We start from the raw sequence: 25368 nt of genomic DNA, 5'->3' as shown, positions 1-25368 counted from the left end.
CAGATAACATTTCTAAAAATGCGCAAATCTCATGTTAAAAAAATACCCATGTCATGAAGGGGTCTTGGTTTTGTTTTTAAATCTTCGTAAGTCACTGGTGAGATTCGTAAGTCCCAAGTCATAAGAAATAATAATAATTTGAAAAACCTTACAAAGCAAAGTCTTATGAAATGAAGTTGAGTTAAAGTCCTGTTCTGCAAAGACTTGTATTTGTGCTTGGCTTTGAGACCTTGAGTGTTTCTGTTGAAGTCAGTGAAGCAGCTTCCATGATCAAAGTTAAACAGAAGCATAGCTCTATACAGGATGTCAGCTATCTGCTTAGAGATTTTAGAGATGTATTCTTGTAAATGAAACATTTTCTGGAATGCTTTTACAGGTTTGGCTCTTCGTGCTCTCCAGTGATAGAAAGCAACTGTAAGCAAAAGTGAAGCCTGTTTACAGCTGGGTTGCATCATTTGCATTTCATCCCAAAAATGGCACAAAGCACCCAAAGAATTTCAGTGTTGCTGATTTGGCATATGGTCAACATACAGTTGAAGATTTTTTTAAATTATTTTTGTGTAACAAAATACAAGAAAAGAATTAGTTTATTAAGTTACTCCTGCATGTAGAAAGATTGCCCTGCAAAGAAAAGCTTCGTAAATATTTTATATATCTCTAGTTTTTACTCAGATGCATAATATGTTGGTATAATGCGGACGATGTATTCTAGCCTGAGAAATATATTTTGAAATTATCTGTGCACTTTCTGCCTGATAACATTCTGGTTTATTGGTGTTATGGATATTACTATAAGAATTCATCAGGAGCAAGGATCAAAGAAAGTGAAGATGGTATATTTGGTGGCTTTGGTTTTTTTTACTTTATATGGTGCACTGAGTTAAAACCATAAGGTTTGATTCTCAAGTTGTACTTAAGCCCCTTGCACTATGAAGGCAAGGCACCTTAGTAAAATTGCACCTTGTGAGGCACCTAAGTAAAGTTTATATAAACCAACATGCATCTCCCATGGTCAGCGGTATGTAAAGAGCTTAGTTGTGTCAGGATGGCCCAGAATGCCAATATGTCTGGTTGCCAATATCTGCCAGCTCTGTCCTACAAGATTTGTCAGTAGGGCCTGCATTTAGTACTTGCCTACTTCTTTTGGTTCACATCAGTCATAACATTTAACCTTTTATTTGTTATATTACAGTGTTTGACACAAGACGTTATGTATAGCTGAACCAAACCTTTTGTTTCATCTGTTTTGGTTTATTGTTTAGAAGACATGCAATATCTGCCAGATGCTGCTTCCTAACCAGTGCAGTTTTGCATCACACCAGAGAATTCATCAGCATAAATCTCCATACACGTGTCCTGAATGTGGAGCAATCTGCAGATCTGTCCACTTCCAGACTCATGTCACTAAGAACTGCCTGCATTATACCCGAAGAGTTGGTTTTCGGTCAGTATAATGATTACTTTTGTTGTCAATTTATGTATAATTTATGCTTTTAAAAGTAATTTTTCCATTTTCATAAGCATTGTTTGTAGAATACAGCTTCATGGGTTTAAGGTTGTCATGGCAACAATGCTATTAGTACTACAAATTTTGGAATAAATACCACATTAGGATTCTGCTTTGTTTTGGGCATCTGCTTTTTGTATGTTATTAAATCAGAATATTAGCTAATCTCATCCAGCCATAAAATGTCAGATTCAGGACTTCACAGTTTAAAAGGTCTAGAGAATTCAGATGTATTTTCTTAATTTCAGGCTCTTAAAGAAACCTTTTGAGTTTTTTCAAAACATTTAATTTTAGATTGTTCTCTCTGGAAGAACAGTCATTTTCAGTATTTACTGCCAGAATTTATTATCAAGATGCTGACGGGCATACTGCATCTATCTGGTTGCTGTCTTTTGTGTGGGAGGTCAAGATTCCTCAGCTTTACATCGCTTGAAAATTACCTTTCTCATTCAAACAGCCTGGTCTTTTGGTTCTTTGTTGCTCTTCAGTTTCCCTTTTATTCGTATGTTTCCCTGTAATGGCAACTCACTGAGAAAATGGGGATCAGAGGCATTTCATGGAAATGTTAAGTTTTGAAAGGCTTGAAAAATTGTTTTATCTTAGAATTTTACTCGCACTGAATGGCAGGCAGCACAGCAAGAGATCAGAAGAGCAACCCGTACAGCCGAGCTTTGCTCAGCGCTCCTAAAACATTTCCACTTCACCCTGTCTGACTGGAGAAGGGTGATTTAAAATCTTACCAGCAGGCAGCTTCTTCCCCCTTAAGGTGCCACAAGTTCAATTTGCTAGGGTGGCTGTGAAATCTTCCACTAAGGCAAGAAAGCATTTTTACTGCATCAAACCAGCTGCTGTGGCAGTCTGTTTTCAGATTGAATCCATGGCCTGACACGACTCTCAGCTCTTTGCGTTTCTTCAGGTTCTCTTTTTTTCTTTTTTCCCAAGCGGTAGTCTGTCTTGTCCTACATTTCTTACATCTGCCACCTTCACTCTACTTTCCTTCCCTCTAGTCTGTGTCTCTTGGGTTTGTACACGGAATCGTCTTCAGGGACTCCTGGCCTGCACCAGTAACACCAGAAGACTCATAAATCCTTCACCGTGAATCTAAAGTTACTAAACTTTTCAAGATGTATCATAAACATCTCATGTCACACTAAGTCAGAATTTCTGTATATGGTGAGACTAAACCAAAAATACCTAGGCAAAGAAAAGCAGTATCTGGGAAATTAATGTCTTCCTTCTTAGATTCCTCAGCATCTCCTTATCACCATGGTGCATTCGCTTGAGGAACAGCATACCTGTCTTGCCTTTCCAAAGGACCTCTGTTCAGTTTGATTTCAGCGGTTTAGGCTAGTTGTCTGAACTAAATCAGCTGAAAATTTTAACGTCAAGTTTAATTGCATCCTTCCAAGTTGAAAACAAGTAAGTTGTTACAGCAGTCCAAGAAAGGAAGGCTTGTTCTTTACGAACTGTTTTAATATACAATGGTGGATGCTGAGGATCATTTATTATGTTGCATCACTAGAGAATAAAGTCCAGACAGGATGGGATGGGGAGGCGAGAGATGCGACCCAGCTCTCTTGAGGTGACACCTTAGGAGTAGATCTGTTAATGAGAGGATCATGCTTTGTACCGCTATGAAGAAATGTTCATCTCTGTATAAGCAGAAAAGATCTTAACAGACCCCAAAAAGACGAGGACCATTTACTTTAGAAAATGCATTGGTAAGCAGAGGCTAGATAGATATAGACTTGATTAATAGTATTAAGAATGTAAATTAAGTGCTCAGAAAAGAAAGGATGACATTTCATAAAATTCAAAGGTGATACATTTTAAAAGGAAAATGGGATTCTTGAATGCAATGTATAACTTTATTTCCTGCTGTATTGCTATCATCAGGGCATTAAAACAGTATCAAAAAACAACTTGACGTTTATATGACAACAATCATACTACCATGATAGATGCCAAAATTAAAATTTTGGAAGGGTAGGGACCTTCCATGTTTAAATGGTAAAACTCTCACGGCAAAATACTAAGTCAATACGAAATTTGTTCATTTGAGAGGTTATTTTGTAATTGCTTGTTGTATGTTCTTGGACTTACTTGGTAGCATTTAGTACTGGAGATGTATGGCACTAAAAGGGACCATTGTGTATAGAAATTCTTATATACTAATATTAATTCAATTTTTTAATCATTTCATTTTAGAATAGATGCGGAAAGGTCACAAATTTTCGACACAGCAGAAGTATGTTTTTGAAAAATATTTTCAGAATTCCAGTCCGATAGATTGATCTGATTGTAGAGATTCAGTTTAGCTGTCCTGAGTTTAAATTACTCTTTTTTTGTTTTTAAATCCAAGTGCTGATTTGATTACATGTACAGAAAATCATTACGAGTATGTCTTCATTAAATCTAAACATGGGAAATGGTGGAAATGTTTTCCTTACTAGTTTTCCATTTTGGTGGTAGTTTCTAAATTGCTGTGGCGTACCTTGTACAATCCACTGCATGTGATAAAAATGCATTTTGTAAAATCTATTTACAAATTTGCAGAGGTTTTAAGTGTTCTTTTTACAATCAATAGAATATTCTTCTGTCGAATCCTCTATCTGTTTTGTTGTAATGCCATAAAAACTTGTTCTGACTTCATACCTCTTAGATTTTCAAATTAAATTCGGGAAATTTCTTTTTTCTTACTTTCTGATATGCAAATCTCTGTTTTTGTTGATTCTTACTGGGTTGTTTAAATTGACAGAATTACATAGTTTTATCTGGTCGTATATATATGTTTATCTCTTCCACTTGCTTGAAAATCAGTGTTGATTCCATTTCTTTCGGTACTGCTTTGGGCTAGGCTGAACTGATTCTCTTCCACTCTTTTTGCAGCTGCGTGCATTGCAATGTTGTATACTCTGATGTGGCGGCACTCAAGTCTCATATTCAAGGTTCTCACTGTGAAGTCTTTTACAAGTGTCCTATCTGTCCCATGGCATTTAAATCTGCTCCCAGCACACACTCCCATGCCTATACACAACACCCGGGTATCAAGATAGGCGAACCAAAGTAAGCAAAATTAATCTTCTACTGCACTTGCCTGCATTTTAATAACTTGTGAAATTGCATTCTGTCCTATGCTTATAATATTAAAAGTCACGTACTGTACAACCAACAGTTTGTCATCCTGTTGGTAACGTGTGGAGTTCGTGTAATGTTTTCATAAGTTTTTAGCTGGCAATTTATTTGGCAAAGGTTAAATTTCCATGAACATAGCAATAGCAGTTCTTTAAACACTGCATGCTACAAGAGAGTAATACAGTAATTACAAAAATTATTCGGACAGGCAGCTAGTATGTTGCTCGTTCTTATTTTTTAATCTGCTTAGCTCATCTGCATTTTTCCTGTGAATTAAGATCATTTGATTCCAAAAAGAACTGCTAAGACTCATTAGGGTTTATGCGGTGATTTTCATAACATCTGGTTGAAAAGGTGGGAAAAAGTGATTTTATTTTTTTTCTATTACACGCTCACAGATAGTCATCTGGGTGAATTAGGAAAATTGGTTCTTTCAGTGCCATCAGTTCACAGGGGTCAGGGTGCGTACTTGTGAGAGGTGGTTTTCGAAGTGCCAGTTGTCGTCTCTGGGCTGACCTCGGGCGATTCTCTCGGGCTGCAGCCGCCTGCGGCACACTGTCCTTCTGCTCAGGCAGCCACTCGCTTGTCAGGCGGCGTTTCTCCTGCAGGATCTGTTACCCTCTTTCTGTCTGCTAGGTTTTTCTTCAGGAAAGCCGTAGGTTTTGGGAGTGGTGAGCTAAGTTTTTGCTTCCCTAAGACAGTCATGGCTCAAGGAGAGCAATTCCAATGTGTTACTAAGTGAGAGGTGCCAGCCTTTAAACCATTTCCAGCCTTGCCCCTCCAAATCAAAATAGATGCATTTATAGAGCTGTTTATATAAGCTTTTTTCCGATACGTAATCTCTTTTTTCTGGATTAAAGCAGAACCAGTTCTGTTCTATAGCTGGGAAAGTTGTGCGTAAACATTGTGGTTTACTGACGGTGGTAACACAGGGCACGATTAGGAGCTCGGCTTCAGGGTCTTTGTTTTAAAGATGTTGAACATCCAAGGCCTCCGCTGAAGCCAGTGGGAGCTGCAGGTGCTGATGCATGTGAAAATCAGGCTTCAAATCGCATCGGTCTTAGCCTGATGCCTTCTCATTGCAGGCCTTTTTCTTCTGTCTTCTTCCTCCTCTGTCGGTACCAGTGCAGTATTGAGAGTAAATGTTCGAGTATTTAACTCCATGTTGTTTCTCAGGAGTACGCAGAGCACACTAGTACATTTTAACAACTTGCAGACTCAAGAAAATAGAAAGCAGATGAGAGAAACAAGGTACCATGTAATGTAATAACCAGATATCAGAAGAATTTGGTTTATCACTGTTTCTTCTAACATACTAACAGGAGATTTATTCTTTAGGGTGTTTAAACCTACATTAAAGCAAAATGGCAACAAACTCACTTAGTGTGTCTGATACCAAATTAAGACTTTCCCACCCAGTGACAAATGATACCTTGTTTTAATTCAGGATGGTATCTTCAGTGAGAGGCTTTGAAATACCAACATTTAATCTAAAACTTGTTTCAGATTCCCATAATTTTCATTAGAGAAAACCAAAAGATTAAGGTCATCATTTGTGTAAGATACTTCACATATGAAAAGTGCAGAAGATTTTTTGAATTGTGCTTGGATCTGCTAAACTGCTTCTGATCAGCTTCGTGAATTAAGTATTTTGCATTTGTTTTCTTTACTTATAGATGTGCTTATAATTGTATTCTTCTATGAATTTATTTTGATTATAAAAAGACTAAAATAAAATTTTATGAAGTACTATTGTATTGTAATAAATCATAGAATTCATAGTCGAGTGCTCCTCTTAAGAAGTGGTGTTTTCTTTAAATTTGCCAGTTTTAATCAAGACGCTATCTTAAATGCACGCAGAGTCACGAGTAAGATTTTCCCAGTCTTCGCAGTGTTTGGAGTTCTTTGCTTCCATTTCACAAGCATCTGTATGGTGTTGTCACCAACACTCAAGATGCTCGCGTTGACTGCTGTTTCACCATTTAATAAGGTCTATTTCAAGCTATCAGGACCTGTGGTTTTCCTCAGAATTAAGTACATGTATTTCTGCTACTCAGTAGCAATTTAAAAAGGAAATGTTTGTGTTATTTAAATTAGTTGGTTTCTGAGGATACTTCTCACATATCTTGGTGAAGTTGACATCAAATGTTTGTGGCATTTTCTGGTGAAAAAATGCACAGAAATCCACATTTGTCACCATTTTTTGTGACAAACTCTGGTTTATCTGCTGTAATGTTCTGTGTTAAAATCACAGAACAGCCCAGGTTGGAAGGGACTTCGAAAGATCATCGGGTCCAGCCTTTCATGGGAAAGGGAGCTGAGATGAGATTATGTAGCGCTCTGTCCAACTGCATCTTGAAAGCTTCCAGTGATGGGGACTCCACCATGTCCCTGGGGAGGTTGTTCCAGTGCATGATTGTTCTCACTGTAAAAAATTCCTTTCTTGTATCAAGATGAAACCTCTCCTGGTGCAACTTGTACTCGTTGCCCCTTGTCTCCTCCACGTGGCTCCTTATGAAGAGAGAGCCTCTGTCCTCTTTGTAGCTGCCCTTTAAATACTGGCGCACTGTGATGAGGTCTCCCTGAGCCTTCTCCAGGGAGAAGAGACCCAACTCGTCAGTCTTTCTTTGTAGGGCAGGTTCTCCAGCCCTTTGATCATCTTCGTGGCCCTCCTTTGGACCCTCTCCAGTCTGTCCATGTCTGTCTTGAGTTGTGGGGACCAGAACTGGACACAGTGGTCCTGGTGTGGCCTGACCAGCGCTGAGTAGAGCTGACAAGCACTACTCACAAGTTGTATTTGAGGAAATAAATTCACATTTGACCAATCTGCTGCTGCTTGTTTCTCTCTATCGTATTACCTAGCATCTACGTTGCGTATGGCTGGCGTACATTTTGAAAGCTTAACAAATTCATTATTGAAAAGAGGAATGTCATATAGTCATTTAACATGACTACATAAGCTCAGTTAAATTTTTGTTCTTCTGAAAGTAAAAATTTTAAAAGAAATGAAAAGAAGGGTACAGTAGCCTTCTGTGTTTGGAAATGTGAAGCTTTTGAGTTTTCATTGAGCGTACCAGAGGTGTCTGACCCGTGAACGTGAGTTCCAAACCTCACCCGGTAGGCAGGTGTTGAACTCTGCATGGCCGGGAGCCTGGCTTCTGGGTGTCCCCCGGGCGCCCCGGGGAGCAGCGGAAGCAGGGCCGGGGTGCCGGCGCGCCGGGGTGCCTGGGGAGGATCCGTTACTGCTGCCCTGCAAGCGGGCCGAGGCGGCCAGTCCTGAGGGACTCCTCGCTGGTTCTCACTTTGTTTACTGGAATTGGGCTCACTGGGTACGTGGCTGTGTGCCTCTGGCATCTACTAGAACTGTGTGATTTGCAGCTACATTGCAAATGGTTGTTTCAGAACAGATACGGTAAACTATTTGGCGTATGAAAAATGAAGTTTATGTGCAGTGATTCTCAGTGGGATGAAATTAGATTATTTTAATATAGGGAAATGGATGGCTGTCTTGTCTCTCAACTTTGCGAAGCTCTCTCCTGTAGCATACCTAAGATGCTACATGGTTTTTACGGGAAACCAAAGCTTGTATGTGATTTTCTGTTTTCAGTAAACAGTGAAACTTCATAGGAATGGCACTAAGATATTTTTCATGGCTGATCTCTTTTTGGGTATTGGAGAAACTCTTGTTTATCAAGCCAGATTATGGATATATACTGTACTATTGGTACAAAGTATATTATCCCACAAGTACCATTTTTTTTAGAGAGAAAAATTACGGGAAGGAGAAATACGATACTCTGGTGCAGAAGCTTTCAAAACGCTAAACATCTTTTATGTGGTATGAAAGTGTTTTCCTGTGAGATAACATCTGTATTTATTCGAAGATAATATGTGAATTTGTTAACCCAATTTTTGAAAAGTGAAGAAGTGCGGTACCATGCCTATTTTGGTGTGTACTGTGGGGCAGGGCAGTTACTGAGTAACCGCCCTGGCAGCGTGACTGCAGTTGCACTGCCCGCCTTACTCGGCCGTCTTGCTGAGTTGAGCTGGTTGTAAATTATGTCCTGACCTCCCTTTAAGCTTTGGACAGGGTTTTAAGCTGTTATATGTTAAGTACTGACTACTTCAATTATAAAACAAACCAGCATACTCAGTTGCATGTGTTATAGGACTGAAAATCATGCTTTTAAAATACTCGAAGTGGGTATAGTGACAGCTCATAGTATTAGATCCGTTGGTATGAATTTAAGCAACTACAGTCTTTTCTCGAGACCTGTCTGAAATTTGGGTCTCTACCAGATAGTTCTTGTGCCTCTGTGAAAACAGGGTAGAGTCTTTTAGCTTACATAGAAAATATATATATTCAGCAATTAGTGTTTTTAGAGAGATATAATTTTTGTATGTGATAAATTCAGAAAGATGTCAGATTTTCTTGTAGCAGATTCCCTTTCTCCTGTCAGTGCTCGCGAGTGCTGCGTTACCCAGGCACGTGGTCATTAAGGGCTTGGGAAGAGCATCGCCAGCAGGTCGAGGGAGGTGATCCTTCCCCTCTGCTCGGTGCTGCTGGGGCAGGGCTGCAGTACTGCACCCAGAGCTGGGTCCCCAGTGCGAGAGACGTGGAGGTACTGGAGCAAGTCCAGCAACGGGGCATTGAGATGAAGAAGGGACTGGGGCATCTCTCATGTGAGGAGGGGCTGAGGGAGGTGGGGCTGTTCAGCCTGGAGAGGAGAAGGCTCAGGAGAACCTTATCGGTGTGTATAAATACCATACGGGAAGGCACGAAGAAGAGGGAGCCAGACCCTTCTCCGTGGTGCCCAGAGACAGGACAAGAGGCAATGGGCACAAACTGAAACGCAGGAATTTCCACCTGAACACAAGAAGTCACTTTTTTACTGTGAGGGTGGTCAAGCACTGGAACAGGTTGCCCAGAGGCTGTGGAGCCTCAGTCTGTGGAGACATTCAAAACCCAACTGGACGTGGTCCTGGGCAGCCTGCTATCGCTGGCCCTGCTTGAACAGCAGTTGGGCTAAATGACCTCAAGAGCTCCCTTCCAACCTCAGCGATTCTGTAGTCTTCTGTTCCTTACTTTATATGCAATAACAATCTGAAGCATATAGTAGATCATAGTTTATTTGATTAAATTATATAACCCTGCGATGATAAATTTATATGCTACAGACTTGAAATCATTCCAGGTGAGATCACTGTCTAGTTTTACCACAGATGATTAAGCAGGTTTTCTAGCTTCTTCTGTCTAGTTTTATTTGCAACATATGGTTCTAATAGAAATATGCATCATGAAATAATCAGAGAATTATTTTTATTTCTGCCAGTCTTTACTTACATCTTGCTAACTGGAACAATGTAACTTGAGTCGTCTCTCTTTAGCATTAGCCATGGGATCGGCTACTCGGCAACAGGCACCAAAATGCTGGGATTCTGGATGTTAGCAGTGGTATGTGAGCAATGAACCAGAAGGGTGAAGATCACCCTGCCAGGGACAAGGCTGTGATAGTCTTGTGCCTCGGCGTGTTTGCCTGCTTAGTTAGTAATCAGGCTTGACGCTTCCTGACTTTTGGACAAAGTTGCTGATGGAGATGTAAGACAGTTTTGTAAGAGACAGGACGTAAGGGACAGAAGAAAACTGGTGCCCCAGGATTAGGGAATGTGTGTGGTTAGTTCCAGCTCTCTAGCTTGTGACATTACAAGCAGATTGACTACAGAACTGCAGCAAGTCCTTTTCTGAGGAAACTCTGATTTTTTTCTTGGATGGAGTGAAGAGGGCTGACAGTAAAATCACTGCTTTAAATTATCTCTAGCTGCTCTGCTGAGATGGGACCAAGACGGTGGAGCGTGCTTAGATGCTCAGTAGCTCTGTGTGCTGTGGCCAAGGGAAATGATCCCTGGCATAGTGAATCTTTTGGCTCTTTCTACCCTTAGAGCTTAAAGAGTGCATCCCTCGGAGTGTGCCTGTCATAGCACCGTGCCTGGAGGAGGCTCACGTTCTCTCTGTTTCGGTCTGTGCTCAATTCAGCTGACCCGCTGGGGTGGTGATCCCTTGACTTTTTTCCCCAGAAGTTGTCTCTTATGATCTCAGTTAAAACTATTAGTAAGATACGTGGGTTTATATTGATGTGAGGTACGTGAGGCGAAACTGCATTTTAGGAACCTGGGGTTTCTTTCTTAGCCATTATTATCAAGAAGCATTCCCCTATTTCTGGCAAGCTCTTTTACACCTTTCATACGGGACTTACCCAAGAAGTTAGGATTCTGAAGGGGTATAGATCAGTAACAACGCGACAAACTAAAATACTTGTTTTGAATAATGTTTAAGAAGCTTTTATGGACAGTAATGTGGGGGGTCAGCGGATGGGGAGGGGGCTCCCCTCTCTACGTACTCCGTGCTCGCTAGGTGAAGCTAGCAGGTGTATGTTCTGCTGCGCCTGTGCAGAGTATGTCGTCCCACGCAGAGGGTTCACGACAGACAGCAGGACGATAGTATGTAGGTCGTCAGAGGGTGCTGTGTGAATAAATAAATTTGTCTTAGCATGTGTAAGAAACTGGGACCACTTGATATACCACAAAAAATAGTATTTTTCACAGTTAATACGACTAAGTGTACTGTTTTTCATTATTTCAAATATTTTGACTCACTGAATGGCTTGGACATTGAAGCAATGTCCCTGTTCGTGTCATCTCAAAACACAGTGCGGAGTGGTCTTTAGAGCTCTTGAACAATGTATTATTGATAATTGCTTAAAGGGATGTAGAAAGGGCTCGGAACATTTATGTGGATAATGAGAAAATTCAGCATTCTAGCAAGCAGTATTTGGGTTTTTTTTTTTTAATGAAAAGTCATTCTTTAGGACAGAGATCAACCTCTGATTGATGGGATTAGGAAGACTGCTTTCACAGAGGAAGCGCCTGTGCTCATTGTACTGAGCACCTCTTGCTGGGTTTCTTTTATTTTAGCAGAACTTTTTTTGAAGTACTACCACTACTGATGGCTAATGGATTAGATTTCTCTCTCATCATAGAGAGTTACTTTTCTGTCATGTGTCATTTCCTTTCATTCATTTTCCAAGTTAAAAAAAAGTGCAGTGTTTCTGAAAGAATAGAATTATTTACTATTTATAAGCAGATACATTACAGGGTTGCAGTTTGAATGGCTAATCTTGTTACTCACCTTTAGTTGCCAGGGAAATCATTCTTAATAAAATCAAACATGCAGATAAGCAAAAACAACAAGCAAAGTCTCAAGTAAATAATTTAAACTATACTTTTCATTATAAAATCATCATCAAAATGAAACAAGCTTCAAACTATTGTCATGTAGTAGTTGTTGCAGCGTTTAGATCAGAGGATTATGTTTCTCGTTTCCGTATGTTTTTTGTCTGTTGGATAGACACTTGACAAGGATCTGCTAAAAATACAACTATTTTCAGATTGTTTAATAGCTTTCTTAGATTTTGTGATACAGAATTTTGGCTATCATATTCATTTTCAGGGACTATGCTTGTAGTGTCGAGTACTTACCTAGTTCTTTGTTAATGAGTATATCTATTTCTTAAAGCACTTTTGGAATTATATTAATAGATGCATTGCTTCTCCAGTTACACATCTACTAAAACATAGATAGCTTTTGTAACAATTTTGATTAGAATATTGCCTGTCAGAATGGGAGATTTAGGTAGCTAATTTCAAGTGTCGCATATGCTTTGAGAGAGGAAGTTGTGGTTTTGGTGGTGCCTCTACATTGTTTCGATAGACAGATTCTTAAAGGCATGTAATTGCAAAACAGGGAAATACCATCCTGTGAAGTTTCAGCTTCAGAGCATTAACAGAGTCCAGGCTTGGCATTCAGGAGGTTCAAAGCCACGTACATTGCCAAAAATAAATTTATCTTGAAGTGTATTACCAATTATGATCGAATCAGTCACTCCCTTGAAACATACTGCCTTTACAACCTGAAACAGGCATATTGTCCTTTAGTTGCAATATGAGTTCAGAAACTGAAGTCACTTAACTTTCAGAGTATCCTAAGCAGATGTGGGTGTTATATATGTAACTAACTGGCATATGCTGTTGTTTTCTGGCTTCTTGTTTGCACTTTTTAATGATTTTTTTTTCTATTTTTCTGCTGCTCCCATATTTTGAAATTGGAGGATGTTTTGAATTAGTTTAATCTTAACTTTTTTTGGGCAGTGTGAAATGATTGCTTAAACATGTCAGATCTTATCTCTGCTGAGAAAAAAAGTTAACATGATTTTTGCAAATAGATCATCAACATGACTGACATTGTTTATTGTACTTCTGTTTTTAGAATAATATATAAATGCTCTATGTGTGACACTGTGTTTACTCTACAACCTTTGCTCTATCGCCACTTTGATCAGCACATTGAAAACCAGAAGGTGTCTGTTTTCAAGTGTCCAGACTGTTCTCTTCTATATGCACAGAAACAGCTTATGATGGATCATATCAAGGTGTGTAGGCATCTTCTCTTGTTTCGTTCGTAGATACCATTTGTCATGCAATATATGCTATGAGAAAATACTGTAAAAAGGCACAGAATAACAAGAAGAATGCTGAAGGAGAGAGATGTTAGTAATTCCAAAAGAGTAATCTCTGAATAATGTTCTCAAATGTTAAAATGTTGTATTTTGTATTATCTTCAGTGTATCTGTGATGTAATCACTAACTCAGTTTTTCTATATTAATGTTGATTTTGGTATGCTAGGAATATCTCAGTGCATTGCATTCAATAGGTCATTTCATCAAAATAATAATGGGTATAGTGAAGAAAGTTAATCCAATCCTAGTAAGTATTGAGCCTTGTTTACAGTATTCTAAGTATTATTCCAATTGTTAGGAGTTGAGAATGCTGAGTACATTGTAAAATCAAACCTTTGATGTTCAGAACCGGTAGGAACCAGTATGTTTCCTGAATAGATACAGAGGTTATTTGTGTGTGTGTTTATATACGAACATGAACACATACATGCTTTGAAAAAAACTTGAAGTTGATTTTCTCATACATACCCTTACAACTGAAGAAGATTCACTGTCATCCTTGCAAATCATGTTGTTAAGAATCAGCAGTCCCCTGACTGTAATTTGATAGCTGCGTATTTTAAATATGCTGCGTTACCTTGTTTTATATACCAAATCCGTTAGCAGTGCTGAAATTTCTTACGCCTCATTAACATGATCTGGTGCCTGGTAACAGTTGAACTTATTTACACCATTGCAAAGTATTGCAGTCCAGAATGGTAGCACTTAATTCAGTGGGTTTCTCTTGCAGTGACACATAAGACTTAGTAAAATTTGTATACAGAATAGTGGAAAAACAGACATCTTTCTTGTCTGCTAAAACCAGCATTTTGCATTTCAGTCTCAAGTATGGCACTTGTAACCTCAGAAATCTCTGGAGTTGTGTTGAAAACAAGATCACAAGTCTTGAAAAAACAGTTGGTCTTAAAGCCAATCTTAAACTTGAGGAAGAGATAGGGAAGGGCTGACCCAAGACATTCAGAAATAGGAGGACTGGACATTTTCTTTGTTGCTGAACTAGTTCATGTTTACTGTAAGAATCATCTTACATTTATGCCGGATATCTTAAATGGTCCTCTCATGCAGCAATGCAAAGTCCTATTATCCTTTGATCTACTTGTATTGCTTCGTTTTTAAACTAAATAGGCAAATTCCATATATTGCAGTCTATATCTTGTTTATGTAATTAGTTTTTCTTGACTCAGATATTATTGGAAAAGTATTGTTATATCTGTACGTAACTACTTCTTTAAGACCTGAAGAGAACTGTTTGAGGAGCATGATCTGACTGTAGCTAGGGCCAGAAGCTATTCTTACATAAATTAGGGTTGCTCAGCATCTCTCGTTATAAAGTCATTCTCAGTTACTTACGATTTGGGCACTATTTAACTCTTTTGGCTTTAGTGTTCCATGCCAGTATTTGTACTTTCAACCAGTGTTTTTTTAGCATGTTTCACTATAAAGGATTCAGGCATTTTTGAGAATTAGAACATACACGTGCAGTAACAGTATTACTGCTTTTATTCATAATTGCTAGTGCTTTTACATTTAGGATGTGTGTATAGTAGTAGGGACAGCAGCAGAAGAGTATAAATTGGGCTTCAGTTAAGGGGGAATGAAAAAACCAGTAACAGGGTATAGATAAAATCAGAAAAGGACTTGGGGAGAGGACGAGTGCCAGACAAGGGCAGAGCTCAGCCCAGCTGCACAAAAAGTAATTGTTTGGTATGGCTAGACATAAACCATCAAGGCAGAGAAGACCTGCATGAAAATAGAACAGAAAGGGATAGAAAGAAGCTCACAAGGAAGTTATTTAAAGCTACAAAAAATAACCTAGAATAATTCCTGCAGGTGTGACTGTTTCCTGTTGGCAAAACGTATGTCTCATTTTCCTGTAACAGCTAGCTACAAGAAATTTCTAACAGCCAGTGACAACAGGCGCTGGAGGTCTGGACTGGAGGTGTAACGCTGCCAGTTCTGCTGGTGGTATGTGCTGTGATCCCTGTGACTCCATGTTATGCTTTAATGCTTTTTGTTTCTTTTCAAATAAGAAATTAAATTTCAAGTATTGTGTTTAAAAGACATTTAGAAAGTTGAGCACTAACATTTTACATGCTGGCAAGTTAAGCTGGGATGGAATCTCCAGGTCAATTTTCAGTGGCCTGAAAGTATAGGAAACTCCTTCCCCCCTACCCCGTGCTTCTTTCTTCTTGTCCTGGTGCAATGGGATACTAAAGGCAACCTCTTCCTTTACTACACAACTTCAGTTTGTTCTTAGAGCCAGTCAGGTGGTCCTGTGTGCTTTGCTTTTTAATAACATTTTAGGTTTTTAAATTACTGGCTTTTCTTTTAAAAGTTGTAAATGGAAGAACATGTTCTACAATCAGGTTGATATTTGCTGTAGAGCCAGCAGGTAGACCCAAAAGCCACAGGATTTACAAAAGAACTTCATACTGAAGTATTATAGTGGAGTATCAGATTTGTATTCTTATATTCTCAGAATCAAGAATGTATTGAAAGTTTTTTTGTTTCTGAGATTGCCTGTAGGAAAAATAATTATGTTTGGGATGGCTAGACACATCATCCAGGAGAGTTCTAATTAAGGTCAGTAGATGAGATGATTAGAACACTGTCATTGTAAAGGGCAAATCTCTAGATGTGAAAGAGACCTTGGTAGCGGATCCACGTTCAACAGTACGTTAAGTCTGGGCTGCAGTCATCTTTGTTGGCCCAGAACTCTGTTGACTCATTCCTGTTGTGTCCGTGTTCATATATGAAACTCGGACACCCAGCTGCAGCCCAGGTCTTCCTGAGCTAGTCATCTCTTCGGTAGGCTTAGCCAGCATGTGACACTGGCTCCAGAAACTGGGGAAGGAGGAGGTGGAAGAGCTCTTCCCTTCTTACTGGTTGTTCACTTAAAGTTTAGAAATCAGTCAGTGAGGCAGGGTCACTACCTAAGAGCTGCAGGCTGCTTGAGAACAGCTTGTTAGACACCTCTTAGCTGTCCCCTGGTCTTGGGGACCCCGTCAGCCCTCCGCACCTTTGCTTCTAAGGACTGTTAGCAATGGAGCCCTAAGTTAGGGTGCTCATAACCTGAGCATGGAGTGAGACAGGGCGTAACTCAGCCACAACATAAAATATTAATATATCCTAAACGATATTGTTGCCTGATCTTTCCAGAGTTGTCTTTTCTTGTCTTACTTACCAACGTGCCAAGTTAAAATTTGTCAGTAAAAACCTTTCCTTCTTGGAAATCTCTAGTCACGTAGTTTGAAATGGGGATGCTCAACTAATACGTTAGGTAAGTAAAACGAGAAATTAAACTTAACATAAAGTACTTCTCGAGCCCTTTTTTCCTCCCTATTAAACAGCAATTTAAACCTAACCTACAAAGTCTCTTTCTCTTTTGTGAAAAAATCTAGCCACTGAAGAAAACTTCTCTGTAGCTATGGATGGTGTCTGTTAGTGTTGTTGGCTAGTTTCTCTTTATCCTGGGCCTTGCCTTTACTTAATCATGTTTCTTTAAGTTGAGAATATGATCTGATAATAGTATGGCAAAGAAGTAAATGAAGACTTTTGTTTCAGAGGGACTTTGCATTTTGTCCATACAACTGTATATGTCTGTGATAGTTTTGTTCTTTTTTTTTTCTCTTTTATTGTAGTCTATGCATGGAACTTTGAAAAGTGTTGAGGGGCCACCAAACCTGGGGATAAATCTGCCTCTCAGTACTAAACCCACAACTCAGAACTCAGCCAGTCACAACAAAGAGGACACAAAATCTGTCAACGGAACAGAAAAGTTGGAGAAGAAATCTCCTTCTCCCATAAAGAAAGCAGAGCCTAAAAAAGTCGCTAATCCTGGCTGGACGTGTTGGGAGTGTGATAGGCTCTTCACTCAGAGAGACGTTTACATCTCTCACATGAGGAAAGAACATGGAAAGGTAAATGAATAATATTCAATTATAAAAAAAGTGAATGAAACCTGAACTATGAAGTCATTTTTTTCCAAATTGAGTTGTGTTTTTGCAAATAATTCCTTTAAGTTCCATCGTTATTCTTCTCTGTTCTTATATGTATTTCGTCTTTCTCTCTTTGGTTGCTTAGTTTTTGTCATTTTCTATATAGCTCTACTGAGAAAATCCACACGCTCTTACTTAATTGTAGGCTTGTTCATCCAGTACCAAAATTTCTTCAAGATGGAAAGAGTGAAAGGTGTTCCAGTATTTTGTCCAAGTCATCTAATCTGATCCAGGTTCTCATTTCTTCCTTTGTGCGTTCTCAGTTCCCTCTCTCTCTTGAAAATTCATTAACTGTTAGACTCAGGGAATGGAGTCTTGTTTTATCGGTCCAATGAGTGCCAAACAGCATTTCATTTTAAAGGTAGACTCACTCTAAAGTCGAGCCATTGCTCTAATCTTACCCTTGTAGGTTCAGGCAACAAGTCAGCTGAGTTGAACAAGTTGAATTTTGAATTTAAAGGAGCTGGATTTCAGATAGCTTACTTGAAATGGATTGAAAGTGAAATATGGGAATGCTCTATTCTGAAGTCAGCAGAAAGACAACTTGATGTTCTTGCTGCATCCCATAGCTTTTCCAATTAAATGAAATTAAGACGACCGGCAGGTAGGTGATAATGAAACGGATCCTCGGATGGATCCTTCTTCGCTGCGTTTGAGACAGACCGTAGCAAGCTCCAGCCCGATGCTGACACACAGCAGTTGTCTGCTATCCAGTCCTGTCCTTCGCTGTGTGCTGGTGAAACTGGCCTGATTCTCTCCTCGGTTGGGAAGCAGGGAATCGAACTAATGTACTGTGCTAATGTAGGAGCAGAACTGGAAGGGGTGACAGACTTATCTTGTCTAAGTGGAGAAGAATCATCCTTAGTGAAAATCCATAGTCTTCAGGATGCTAATATGCTATAATAAATGATAGCACATTTCCAGAGGTTTCCGTGTCCCTTCAAATTACAGTGCTTATCTCTAAAACTGTTGTGCAAATTATTTTACTCTGTTTATAAACATTTTATGGAAAAGCTGAAAATGCCGGACTACTGAGTGTCATCTGTAATTTTCTTATGACAACTTCAAGCAAATAGCACCCAAGCCTGACTGACGGGAGACTATTTCCATGTTTCTCCTTGCCTTCAGTAACTCCCACTCCATTCTTTCAGCCTTCCTGCTGTAGAGTCCTGTAGCTACACTGCCAGTCCCCCTTGGAACCAAACTCATGAACCCAAAGGATTACGATTCACAGAACTACATTTTCTTTTACCTCGTTCTCCTTTTACAGCCTGAGGGCCTGAAAAGTAGACAAACAGCTGAGATCATGTGGTCTCCATCTGATTTCTCCAGGTGCTTTAAAAGACCATTTTTGCATTTCTGTCCATTGAAGTCACTGAGGAACTGTTAATTGCTTCAGTTTCAAGCCGGTATATTCTGACACTTCTGCTAGGAAGTGTCTATAAAGAAACTCTATGAAATGTATTCCAGTCCCTGCGGCATGCCTATGCACTGGATGCTTGTTTCTGATCCTGTAACACTCATACAATCATAGTTTAATTTTATGTCAAAATCAGTCTCTTCAGCAGCATATAAACTGTTGGTCCAAATATTAACTCATGGGTGCTTTTACCAGCAACCAGAAATCAGTTTAAGACCAAATGCATTTTACATCGATGCAATTCTTAAAAACAAAACAACACAACCTCCCTATGAAACTGTCACTTCAGAGTGCACTAGAGAATGATATCCCGTCTGATCACATCTGCAGCGAAGTGGCAGAAGGCATGTAAAATAAGGTTAGTAACATATCGATAATGCTTCTAAATACTAGCTTCAAATATGTATCTTTCTATCGCTGATGTTTAATAAGAATGTGCAATGTTACCTCAAGAACAGCCCTTATTATGAAATATTATATAATTGTTGCACTCAAATACTGGCCTAAAGGCTGTTTCATTGCTTATATTTATGTGCCATTTTTTATCCCTCTTCAAGCAGTTCCTCGAATAACATGGGAGGCATATATATTAAAATGAAAAGAGATACAACTCCATGTCTTTCAGAAAAGGGTGATAAAGACCAGTTCCTACGTTCCTTTGAGACCCCTCGAGATTTTCAGTAATCGTTAGCTTTCAAAATTACTATATTCAAAAACTAAACTTTTATGGATACATTTTATTGTAGAGAGACTAGAAATGAGCATAAGATAACCAAGCATGTGACGTGGATCTAATAAATAATGCAATTAATTTATATTCTGTTTTTCTTAAGAATGATAGGTGTGGGTTAAATGGTCTAAAATTATCTATGCAGAACGTTTGATAAAAACTTTAATTAAGCAATTCATGAGCTATTCACGAAGTCCATTGTCATGTAAGGTATTTGAAGATAATTAGTTTCAAACTTCTAATTGCTGCTTTTGCAGGATCAGAGTGAAAGTCTGGAGCTGTAACCCTTCTTAGCTGATCCCAGGCTGGATTATTCAGAGGTACTCATAGAAGAGGTATTGCCATGTATATCCTCTTTGGACAGATTCTTGAGTTTCCAGACCTTATTGGGAAATGTCTACACAGACAGATAGACAGATTCACATTTTCTGTATCTTCTTCCTGAGCTGGTTGAAGGTAAGCCAGCTGTAGGGCAGGGAAATTTGTAGCCACTTTGGTGTGACTCTCTGCCTGATCTTAAAAGTGCTGTTTTAAAAAAAATATTAGCCCAGTCAAAGGGTGGTTCTGACAAGTCTGTACAACTCCTGGCTTGAACTGGATCATGTATGTCTGCACTCAGCTGGGTAGACATACGCTGAGCTTCCCAGGACTTGTGTGTAAGTGTGTTTCTATGAAAGGACAGATGTTTTCTAAGCAGGAATTTACCAATTCCGACTTGCTGTGCATCTAATTGAACATCCTCTTTCTTGTAAGGACAAGATGCTGTACAACAGGTCCTGCTGCACCTAATTACAGAACTAATTTTTTAGTTTGTTGGGTTTTGGCTGCCACTGCAGAAACTAATGCATCCAAAATCCTATTTGGGTCTCTATCCGGAATCTTCCCAACAAATTTAGAACGAGTGTGGTGTCACGGATGGTTACCCCAGGTAGTGCCCCTGGTGCTCTGAGAGGACTGGGTCCTACTGAGCACAGTCCTCCTGCTGCCAAGCGCTTGATGCATCTACGCTGTGCAGTGGCGTCGGCAAAGATACATGGGCTGCCTTGGTTGAGCTTGGATGTTTGTACAGCATGGTGATGGGCTGTTTCTTGATAGAAGCCCTAATATGACTTCACATTTTATTTTATTTTATAAATTCTTCCCACAGCATTGCAGTCATAAGCATACTGCAAAACCGTACTGCAAAATGTATTGATTAATGCATTAGCATTAATGAGTATGCACTGCGTGTAAACACTGTCAGGTTTTCACCTTTAACAATTTAAGAGCGAAATATGTTGATTTATTTTAATTGGCCTTTAAACATGAAAAGGAAGTCTAGGTTGAACAATACTGCGCCTCTAACAGCATTATGTTGACTAGCCCCAATAAAATTACCATATCATGTTTCCTAATGGGCTGCTTCACATTTGCATGAACAACCTTTCAAAACTGCTTTTCTTTCCTTCCCCCACACTCCATGTGATTTTGGTCTTGATAGCAAAAGGTCTCTCATCTCACTGTAACAGCTTTTAGTCCTTTAGCCCTTCCAGACATCACTTTTTCCTCTCTACAAACCTTCCACCGTTTACTCCAAACTTTGCGGTAAATGATAATTTTCAGTAATGACATCACCTCTACAGATCTCCACTGCTTGTCTGTAGCTGTTCCTGAGCAATGCAGCCATTAGGGAGAGTATGAACATCAACATAAAGTTCAGCACTCGGAGCACAAATATAAGATGGATGTTTTTCAGTTCCTTAAGCATTTCTGTATGGCTTGAGCTTGTTAGTATTTAGGATTAAGAATTCTTTTTTTTATTATTATTATTATTATTATTATTATTATTATTATTATTATTATTGATTAATGTTAGGCACCAGAGAATGACTCATGTCATATTAAAATGTCCATGTGGATTATTGTGCATCTCCATTGTTTAGGAATTTGTCACTTCCTTGGAAGGTAAGAATAAGTAAGCCAAACCCCTTACATTATTCTATGAAGCAAATCTTTGCTATTGAGTGCTTTGGAACATAGGGGCAGATCTTGGGTGGATTCTCCAGAAGAGTCAAGAAGGGTCCAATTTCAAGCGTTGATCCAAGTTTTTTGCTCAGTGACCTCAGCTGGAATAGTAGAATAAAATTATATCATTTGTTTTTTTCAATTTCCCAACAAATGCAGGAAAGAGAATGTTATTGGCACTATGAAGGAAAACTATGACCACTGCTAGAGCAGGAAAAAGCAATCCAAGGAACGTGGTTTTCCTTCTAGATACTTGACTGATGGTACGAAACTGTCCATTCCTTCACTTGTACCTGACTAGCAGGCGTGAGCCCTCCCTCAGACTGGAACACTTGAAATCTAGGTCCGCACGATCCAGATTTCTTTTGGGAGGTTCCAATAAAATCCATTTCTTTTTCAGATCCAGGATACCTTGATTCTGGCAGGAATCATTATACTGAATGATGAGTGTGGGATCCTGGCCCTGACTGGATTTTTGAAAAGTGAACTGGAAAAGTAATCTGGAAAGGTCTTCAATTAGATTTGTTTGGTCAGTGTTCGGATTTAATTTCCAAAATGTTGTTTCGATTTCCTTGTTACTGCCAAAACAGCAAAAATTACAGATAGGAGCTTGAGCAATCTAGTTACCTAGAAGGAAGGTGAAAGGAAGCAGGAAATCTGATGGGGAATATTTCCATTTCCTTACTGCAGCTACTCAGGTTGATAAGACATGCCCTTTGATCTGAGCTCTAGGACTGATGGAATTTAAGGGACAGGACCATGTCATTCATTCGTTCTTGGGGCTTGTATAGTCTGTAGTTTTGGAGATGTTATTTCTTCAGATACTAGAACTCCCGTGGCCATGTTCAGCTGGAATGACAGAGATGGAGACCACTCCATCCTTTTCAGCTTCCTTTCTTTTCTTTCTCCTTCCACTGCAATGTAACTGTAATATAAAACCCACAGAATTCCCCAAACAGATGTCCCTCAAGTTGGCATCGGACCATACCTCTCATTTCTTCATGACTTTTCTGAGCCCTTTTCACTTTTCTGGTAGTGTGTCAGTGTCTGTGACGTTTTGCTTTGGTCCTTATTCTGTGCTCGTCACCCCTCCGTGTAGGTGACTGGTAAGCTCTCTCAGTCAGCGACTGCAGACATAGTCCGCTGATGGGAAGGGAAAGGTTACTTTATAGCGCAAGCAAATCTCTCACGGTACTGCCTTTACTGATCCAGAAATAATCCACTGGTCTTCCTTGCTTCTTTGGTGGGAGGAATTCACTTCATCCACAGTCTGTGACACCGGTTTACAACTGGTGATAGGTGTGTGTGTAACTCGTGCTGGCCACACTGCTTTGAAAGAGGTCCAGGTCCTCTGACTTCTGCAGTGTTGCTGTAGGAGTGGTGTGTACTTGAAGATACAGTACCAGACATTGGTAAGTGATGTTTCTTCCCGATTATTAAAAGGTTCGACACATACGCTACTTTTACTGAGCTTTTTTAATTAATGTATTGTTCTTCTTTTTTTAAAGCAAATGAAGAAACATCCCTGTCGACAATGTGACAAATCTTTCAGTTCATCCCATAGTTTGTGTCGTCACAATCGTATCAAGCACAAAGGCATTAGGAAGGTTTATACATGCTCGTAAGTTCTACTTTTATTTATTTAGAAACAGATTATAAACCAACAAAAAACATTGTTAGTTGAATTTCTTTTCTTGATTGTATGAAAGCCAGTGTCCCATTCATTCAAATGAATCAGGTATTTAGATACATAGACAGGCCAAACTACTTAGGCTATCCTGCATGCATAAAACATAGCAGGCTACTGAGAATGCATGTACATGAAGTCTGCTGTCCTTCGGGGGCTTTGGCAAGCAAATCTGAAACTTTACTGAGCTGAGAGTTTGCATGGCTGATTGTTCTACAGAAGTGAACTTGGTTTTCAGTAGTCTCTCAAATAGACAACCCACTCTTCTAATCTACAAAAGCCAGTATCTGTAGTATTTTTCTCATACATAAACCGTGTATGTAATGTCAGAAAATCCTTAGTGATGTTGAAGTGGCTGGAGAGATGATACATAATTTAATAGAAAAGTCCATGTCAGTCAGATAAGATACGGAAAACAAAGGTTCTGTTGTATCTCCGTTCGTAGTTCTGTATGTATTTGCATGCTGTGGAACCGAGTTTGAAGGTCTGAAAAGGATGCTGCAAGCAGCAGCCATTCTCTGTGGCTGAGACCTTACCAGTCCCTTCTCTGCCGTAGCATGATCTCTGCTTTGTTGTGGGAAGCACAAGGCCCAGCGGTGTGGAAACTTGAGACTGCCGTGCATAGCATAGCGTTCCAACAACCCCCCGTCTCCCTGCACCACGGCTGCCTGACACAGCCCATGCATCAGGTTGTTTCTGGTGTACCCTTAATTTGTACTTCAGCCTTCGTGAGCTGGCTAGCCTAGACACTATTTCTCGTGGTATATGACAAGTAGCAAGTGCCTGGTTTTGCATACTCTTTGAGCAGAAAGCTTATTGTGGTTCTCTCTTTTCATCTCAGAATGCCTACAGCACTGTCTTTTTTTCTTTTTCTTTAATTTTTTTTTGCCTAAATAAATGAAACAGCATTTAAAAAGTTAAAACCTTAGGAGAGAGACTGGGAAAGAGAGTATTACAGTTTTAACTTCTCCCCTGCAGTTCTTGTTTGGCCATCCCTCCTCCAGACACCTGTACAATATGTGACAACATTGGAGCTCAGGAGAAACACACTTCCCAAAAGCACATGAGAGATTTAGAAGTGATGCAGCTGGTCCTGTGCGGGAGAACAAAGCACAGATTGTGAAAGACAAGTTTGTTCTGCTGGTTAGTTTGAGGTTGGAAAGGGAGCTGAGAAGGAATTACTGGTTCCAAGGAGATAAAGTATTTGGATTTGAATGCAGAATTAAGTGTCATTTGGAGCTAGCCTTCATCCTACATGGAAGGTGATTGCTTTCCCTATGAAATTTAAATTAAGGAGAACTTGGGAAAGTGTCTAATAGAATGTACAGTTTGGTGACATTAGTAGAGGTCCAAGAAACAAACTGGATGCTCCCAGGTTTTATTCTGACTCACACTTTGTACCATTTTGGATATTATCTTCAGAAAACTTCTCATTTGCTCTGAATACAAATTGCTCAGATATTTCTGGTTTTATTTTGTAATTATGCTCATTTTCTTATAATACCTGTGCAATTGATTGGAAAAACGTTGTTGCTATCTTAATGGATTGTACTCTAGTACTCTAGATTTATTTACTAGTCCTATTTATATTCTTGAGGATACTACGACTTATTGTTAAGCGTGACGTTTGAATCTGTGCATGTCTGCTTTGTGTTTATGTAGGCACTGCCCAGATTCAAGACGTACTTTTACCAAGCGGTTGATGTTGGAAAAACATATTCAGTTGATGCATGGCATTAAAGACCCTGATGTGAAAGAAATGACTGAATCAACCAATATGGAAGAAAGGGAAGTAAAAGAAGACACAAAGGTAATCACTTAGAAGATTCATTCAGTCACTGAGAGTGAATTTTTTGTGGGTATATATTCAGGATATTTAAATAAATGCAGGTATTTTGATCCCATAAAAGTCTGATCTGTGAAGTAGAGCCCAAAAAATGTCTCAAAGGTTCCTGCAACAAATTCTGTCATGCTTGAACTAGAACATGTTTTTGGAAAGACTTTGTTTAGTTTGATCACTGAATGATGGAGAATATAACTTACCCTTAGTGGTTTGCTTTAAAAGCACCTTTCAAATCCTCTGCAACCAAGTCCTCTCGTAGCTGTAGAAAAGCTACAGGTTACGTAGAAGCAATGTGACCTTCTTCCAAATACCCAGCCTTGAGCTTATTTGATATAAATTTTACAGTGAAACTGCTTTCAATCTGATGATTGAAATACAGCAGGATCTCCCACTGTGCTTGACGTTGGTGCCGCCTCACCTGGAGCGCTGTGCGCAGTTCTGGCCCCACCATTTAAGAGGATGTGGCGGTC

At 39.4% G+C, this 25368-nt stretch overlaps 1 protein-coding gene across 9 annotated transcripts in view; it reads left to right on the top strand.

Moving 5' to 3' along the window:
- The window catches only part of LOC142074865 (zinc finger protein 532), a 51625-nt gene that overhangs the window by 22632 nt on the left and 3625 nt on the right, over positions 1-25368 (top strand). For 7 of the 9 annotated variants that reach the window (XM_075135780.1, XM_075135774.1, XM_075135778.1 and 4 more), the window contains 6 exons: positions 1263-1444; positions 4397-4573; positions 12966-13128; positions 16858-17136; positions 22877-22989; positions 24718-24865. In XM_075135780.1, coding sequence (XP_074991881.1) covers positions 1263-1444; positions 4397-4573; positions 12966-13128; positions 16858-17136; positions 22877-22989; positions 24718-24865 — 1062 coding nt within the window. Of the gene's footprint in view, positions 1-1262; positions 1445-4396; positions 4574-12965; positions 13129-16857; positions 17137-21768; positions 22781-22876; positions 22990-24717; positions 24866-25368 lie in introns of those variants that run through there. The other 2 variants (XR_012670733.1, XM_075135781.1) reach the window with 2 other exon arrangements.

This window comes from Calonectris borealis, chromosome W (assembly GCF_964195595.1).
Source record: "Calonectris borealis chromosome W, bCalBor7.hap1.2, whole genome shotgun sequence".
In the NCBI taxonomy this organism is placed as follows: domain Eukaryota; kingdom Metazoa; phylum Chordata; class Aves; order Procellariiformes; family Procellariidae; genus Calonectris; species Calonectris borealis.
This window is presented reverse-complemented; position numbering and strand designations above follow the sequence as displayed.